At 53.7% G+C, this 5927-nt stretch overlaps 1 protein-coding gene across 1 annotated transcript; it reads left to right on the forward strand.

Annotated features, from left to right (window-relative positions):
- Positions 1–250: 250 nt before the first annotated feature.
- LOC308043841 (putative leucine carboxyl methyltransferase 1) lies at positions 251–5471 on the forward strand (the record flags this gene model as incomplete). The annotated part of the gene is made up of 6 exons (XM_080350157.1): positions 251–341; positions 600–797; positions 883–1063; positions 3248–3404; positions 3774–3895; positions 5302–5471. The coding sequence occupies exons 3-6, from the start codon at positions 934–936 to the stop codon at positions 5469–5471; spliced, it is 579 nt and encodes a 192-aa protein (XP_080206283.1). The 5' UTR covers positions 251–341; positions 600–797; positions 883–933.
- Positions 5472–5927: the final 456 nt, after the last annotated feature.

Genomic DNA, 5927 nt, shown 5'->3' on the forward strand with positions numbered 1-5927 from the left:
GCTCCCGGCTCTCCCTCACTGCCGGGCCCGGGCACGGGACTGCGCTCGCGGGTCCGCCAGGTGCCGCGGCGGCCTCTCTGGGAGTGGGACGGCCGGGCCGGGACTCCGGGACCGGGAGCCCATTGGCGGCCAGGCCAGGCCGGGACCCCGGGGACCGGGACCGGCATTGGGGGCGCGCTCCCCGGTAGCTCTCCAGCCCTGACACTCCCCTGCCGGGAGTCGCGCGCGGTGCGTCACTTCCTGCGTCCGGCAGAGCGCGCGCGCTTCCCGTCGCTGCGGCGCGGCCTCCCGGGGCGGGCAGGATGGGCCGCGGCCGCACGGGCGTCCCGCGCCCCGCCGCCGTGAGTGGGCCCGGCGGGCAGCGCGCGAGTGGGCCGGCCGGGCAGCGCGCGGGTGGGCAGGCCAGGCAGCGCGCGGGTGGGCAGGCCGGGCAGCGCGCGAGTGGGCCGGCCGGGCAGCGCGCGGGTGGGCAGGCCGGGCAGCGCCGCGCCTCCGCGCGGGGAGCCCACCGGGTGTCTGCGCAGGCGGCGCCCGAGCGGTGTCGGTCGGCAGAGCCGGCGCGGCGGGCTCAGGGCAGCGCTGCGTCCTTGTCCCGGCAGGTCCAGAGCACCGGCGGCAGCGGCGCCGTCAGCAAGTGCTCGGCGGCGGCGCGGGGCCTTTCCCAGAGGAGCGCGGGGAGTCTGGCGCTGCTGTGCTGGCCACCTGCGGCTTCAGCAGAAATACCTCGGAGGGAGCAATAACTACACAAAATCCTTCTACCTCTTGCAGACGATTGCCTGATCTTGTCGCTCTGCAAAGTATGTTGTTGAGTATTTCTCACATCTAGATGCTCAGGACGCTGCTAGAGTTGTGTATAACTTTGTTCTGGTACTTTCTCTGCAGATCGTGTCTCTGGGCCCTGGCTTCGACTCGTTATTCTTCCGTTTGAAGGACATGGGCCTTCTGCACGGCGCTGTGGTGTACGAGGTGGATTTCCCAAGTGTGGCACGCCAGAAAGCCGCTCTGATCAACACACCCAAAGAGCTGTCGGCGCTGGTGGGAGAGGCTGGAGGGGAAGAGCTGGGTATGGTATTTGTGGAACGTTTTCTAGGTACTGTTTAGAAAAAGCAAATGCAGTTTCAGCTTTTAACAAGTGAGATATGATGGTAGAGGAACTACAGAGTGGTAGATGAAAAGCATGTTCATTTTCTGAAAAAGACAGGAAAAAAGAAATGATTGGTAAGCTCTGTGAGATAACAAATGCAAGGCTGGCAGAATGGGTTTGTTAGGAGCAGGTCGCATCAGGCCCGGTTCGGTGTCTGTCTGTGTGCCAGCGCTGGGTCCCTGGCGGCCGGGAGCCTGCCCGGGGGTGCTGCGGCAGAAAGCGGGCAGTGCTGCGGCCTTGGGCGCCGGGTGGTGGCGTGCGGAGGAGCCGGGCCGGCTCCCGGTTGCAGGGCCCGCCTTCAGCGGGCAGCGGCTGCTCGTTGCAATACGGGCAGTTCAGTTCCGTATAATGAAAATGTTCAGGTGTTGCGCTGTTTGGTGGTTTGATTTGTTTTCCTGCCATGTGAGTAGTTAGAAACGGTAACAGATTTCCTAGAAAGGTGGTGGAGTCTCCCGCCTTGGAGACAGTCAGAGCTCGACTGGACAGAGCCTTGAGCAGCCTGATACAGGTGACCCTGCTGTGAGCAAGGGGTTGGGCTGGAGGACCTCCAAAGGCTCCTCCCAGCCTAAACTACACTGCGGTTCATGTGGTTTTGGGTAGGAGAGAAGGCGCGACTCTGAGCTGTCTTGACTGTAGTAAAACATCAGGTGTTATGTTACCTGACGACTTTTCCTTCTCTCCAAGGAAGGAAAATATGAGCCTTATGAAACTGCTATAGAATATAAGCAGAGCTGAAAGGATTATTATGCTAAGTACTAAGGGGCAGTTCAGTGGCAAAATGGAAAGTACGGGGTTTACTAGAGGTGCCTCCTGCATGCGGTTTCCCTCAAGGTTTCCATTCGTCTTCTAGGTGATGTGCTATAGAAGGTTAAAATGTAATAAACCAACGGGAACCTGGGGGAGTTGCAGTGGTGGATGAGAGCAGGATTTTGACAAAGTACACGAATGGTCTGGAAGATGTGGAATGAAATACAACAGGGACATATGTAAGCCCTGCATTTAGACTGTAATAATCAATTTAAATAGAGATGGAAGACAGCTACAGAGCACGAGTCTCTGACTCCGGCGAGCAGCTGAACAAGTCTTAGTGAGCTGCTTTGCCACGAGCTTGTTCAGTTTCCTCTTGAATCCATGCACATTTTTAATATCAGCAGCAAAGAGTTCTGTCCCTACCAATCTTCTTCAGTTACTCAGACTAAAAGAGTTGGGAATGTCAAAAGAGTTGGGAATACCCTGTTATCTGTGTCCAGAGGGCAGGAAGTGAGGGATAGACAAGTTAGCTGTTATAGAAATGATCTTCTGAAGGAGGCTGTTCTGCCTCCAGTAACGGGTGCCTTTGGGAGCAGCAGAGATTGACAGTTCTCAAGACAGGTACAATTCTTGGATTGCACTAATACAGAGCTATAGAGTAGGTGATTTCTAAAGGTACTTTGCAGTTTGCTTTGATCATTATTTGGTTTTGGTTGAAACGGGCCGACAAGCTATAGCTTATGGTATTTTTATGGAGTACAGAAATATGCCATGACAGTGCTCGCAAATAATGAGCTGGAACTTATTTCCAAGAATGGCGACGTGTGAGACTGGTCCTGGGGACTCACACGTGCACGGTCAGGATTCAGCGCCAGGTTACACAGGTGAAATCCGTTCAAAAGCCAAACAAACCATGAAAACATGACAACGGCTTCATGGTTGCAGGGCAAACCATTCAGATCCTGCCAGAGCAGTGGTACTTTCTTAGACTGAGCTGAAAGGTCTATGAATGAGAGCACTTGAGATTTGATTCTGAATTGTAGTGGTTCTATAAAAACGTTTTTAAAGGAAATACGATAAAGTTGTGTGGTTATAGTAAATGTGATAATTCTGTGGGTGAAGTTTACATTGGGAATAATGGAGTTTAATATCTGCATTTAATGGGTTGCTCCTTCACGTTATCCCTTAATGGTTCGTTTAGCGATGGGGATTGTCGTGTACTTGTCCTGGAGGATGGAGTCGGTGTGCACAGTCTCGGGAGCGCTTGCCTGTGTGGCTGGTTCTTCGATTGCCCTTTTTGGCCCCAGTACTGCATCGGCTGTGTAGGGACATGGTGCCGTTTCTGTCTCCCAGGAGTCATTGCCTTTTCTGGAGAGGATTATAAGTTACTGGGAGTGGATTTGTCAGAGCTGTGTGAGCTGGAGAGAGCCCTGGAGGGAGCAGGACTGGTCAGCGAAACCCCCACCCTCTTCATAGCAGAGGTGGTGCTCACCTACATGGAAAACAGCAGGTTAGTGGAAGTGTCGTCTGTTAGCCAAGTGAGAACAAGCTGCTTTGTGTGTGTCTCCTGGGGACTTCCCGTCTTATGACTAGGACCTCAGGAAATCCCTGCAAGTCCCAGTCAGCTCCTGGTAATGCAATCAGTGCCACTTGGTGTGCTGAAAGGGAGGAGGAAACATCAGCAAAACCTCCAAGGAAGGGTTTGAGTTGTTGTTCTTCTCATCCCCTGAGTTCTCTGCACGGATGGGGAAGGATGTTCATGGGTCTCCAGCACAGGCTTCTCTTTGTGTATTACACATCCAGAGGGTAGTGGGTAATGGCTCAGTGTCTGGATGGACAAGTGGTGTCCCGTCAGGGTCCATATTAATAACTTCCTCAGTGACAGAGACAGTGGGATCGAGTGCACGCTCAGCAGGTTTGCGGATGACACCGAGCTGCGTGGTGCAGCTGGCACGCCTGAGGGACAGGATGCCACCCGCAGGGACCTGGAGAGTTGGAGAAGTGGGCCCACGCGAGCCTCATGAGGTTCAGCAAGGTACAGGGTGCTGCACCTGTGTCAGAGCAAGCACCAGGATCAATGCAGAGTGCAGATGGAGGGAGCTCCAGTATCAACCCAGGCTCCAGCCCTGCGGAGAAGGACCTGGGGGTGCTGGGGGTGAGAGATTGGCCATGACCCAGCCACGTGCACTTGCAGCCCAGAAGCCAGTCGTGTCCTGGGCTGCGTCCCCAGCCCCGTGGGCAGCAGGTTTGGGGGATCCTGCCCCTCTGCCCCGCTCTGTGAGACCCCCCTGCAGTGCTGGTCCAGCTCTGGGTCCTCAGCACAGGACACACATGGAGCTGCTGGAGAGGGGCCAGAGCAGCCCCAGGAATGATCCGAGGCTGGAACAGCTCTGCTGGGGACAGGTGAGAGAGTTGGGGTGTTCACCTGGAGAACAGAAGCTCTGGGGAGACCTTAGTGCGGCCTTTCCGGACTGAAAAGGGGCCCATAAGAAAGATGGGGACAGACTTTTGAGCAGAGCCTGTTGTGACAGGACAAGGGGTGATGGGTTAAACTAAAGGAGGGAGATTGAGGCTGGATATAAGGAATTGTTGCCCTGAGGGTGGTGAGAGCCTGGCCCAGGTTGGGCAGAGAGGTAGTGGATGAACCATCCCTGGAGACATCCCAGGCCAGGCTGGACGGGGCTCTGAGCACCCTGAGCTGTGACGATGTCCCTGCTCATGGCAGGGGGACTGGGGAGCTGGGACGGTCCCTTCAATCCAAACTGTTCTGTGGTCTTTAAGGTCTCTTCCAACTCGAACCATTCTATGATACTTTTTCACCTTTTGTTCTTCCTTTTTAAGGCTTCTCCAGATGAACTCCTACACACTTAGATTATCATTATCTCCCGTTTGTATTAACAAATACACATTCTTGTCGTGTGAGGATTTATCTGTTTTCTTGGGATACGTACATGTCATTGTATTGCTGTGATGATTGCTATTTCTAGTTTTATTAGTTCTACACATGTAATCTTTCTGTTGCATAAATATTCATTTCTTAAGTCCATTAAAAACATGTTTTCTCCTTTTGCTTTTGAGGCCATAGTGTGTGATTCCCATTCAGACCTTAAACATCCAGAAACTGCATAAGGAGATTATGGGGGTCTTTTGACCAGGAATTGAAGAATACAGCTTCTTCCTGAAGATACTTGGTCTTCCGTGCATCTTATAAAAGATTTAGATACAAGAGTAATTATTGTATCTATGAAACAATTTATTGCTAAAATCTGGAGATGTTTGTCAGTTTGCGTGGTGTCCTAATATAAAACTTCTGCCCGACTGCATTAATTTCTGTATGCAAACAGAGGTTTTTGCCTTTGTGGCGTGCCAGGTTATAACTTCCCGCACCCGGTTGTCTTTGCCTGCAGGCGAGCGGTTCCTGTTTGTGTACGGCGGCCGCTCTGCGGCGGAGCCCGTGCTGGGGGACTGGCGCTTCCTGCGCGCCGAGACGCTGTCCTGCGCCGCAGTAAGAGCCGAGCGAGCCCGGGGAGACGGTGCCTCCACCGCGGGGGTGCCCGTGGCGGCGGGTGCGCAGTAGTAGTGCCCTCTTGAAGCAGGTGGCGTTGGCGGGGTTGTCGTGCTCCTTGGCGGTTTGAGTTAGAGCTGACCTCTGAACACCTTGCTCTTTACTGAAATGCAGTGTTCTCAGAGCAGCTGGGGCTGGAAGGGACATCTGGAGATCATCTAGTTCAGCACCCTTGCTTAAAGCAGGTGTAACCAGAACAGGTGGCTCAGGATATTGTCCAGTTGAGTTTTGATCATTTCTACAGTGGAGACTCCACAACCTTTTTGGGCAACCTGTACCAGCGCTCGACTGCCCTTGTGGTAAAACATGAGGGGTTTTGGTGTGTAAATGGGTTTCTTTCGTATTTCAGTTTGTGCCCATTGCCTCCTGCCCTGTTGCTGGCTGCTGCTGAGAACATTCTGTCTCTGTCTTCTTTCTGCTCTCCCATCAGGCGTTTTACACGTTGATAAGATTTCCCCGTGACCGTTC

Source organism: Nesoenas mayeri, assembly GCF_963082525.1.
Source record: "Nesoenas mayeri genome assembly, chromosome: 9".
In the NCBI taxonomy this organism is placed as follows: domain Eukaryota; kingdom Metazoa; phylum Chordata; class Aves; order Columbiformes; family Columbidae; genus Nesoenas; species Nesoenas mayeri.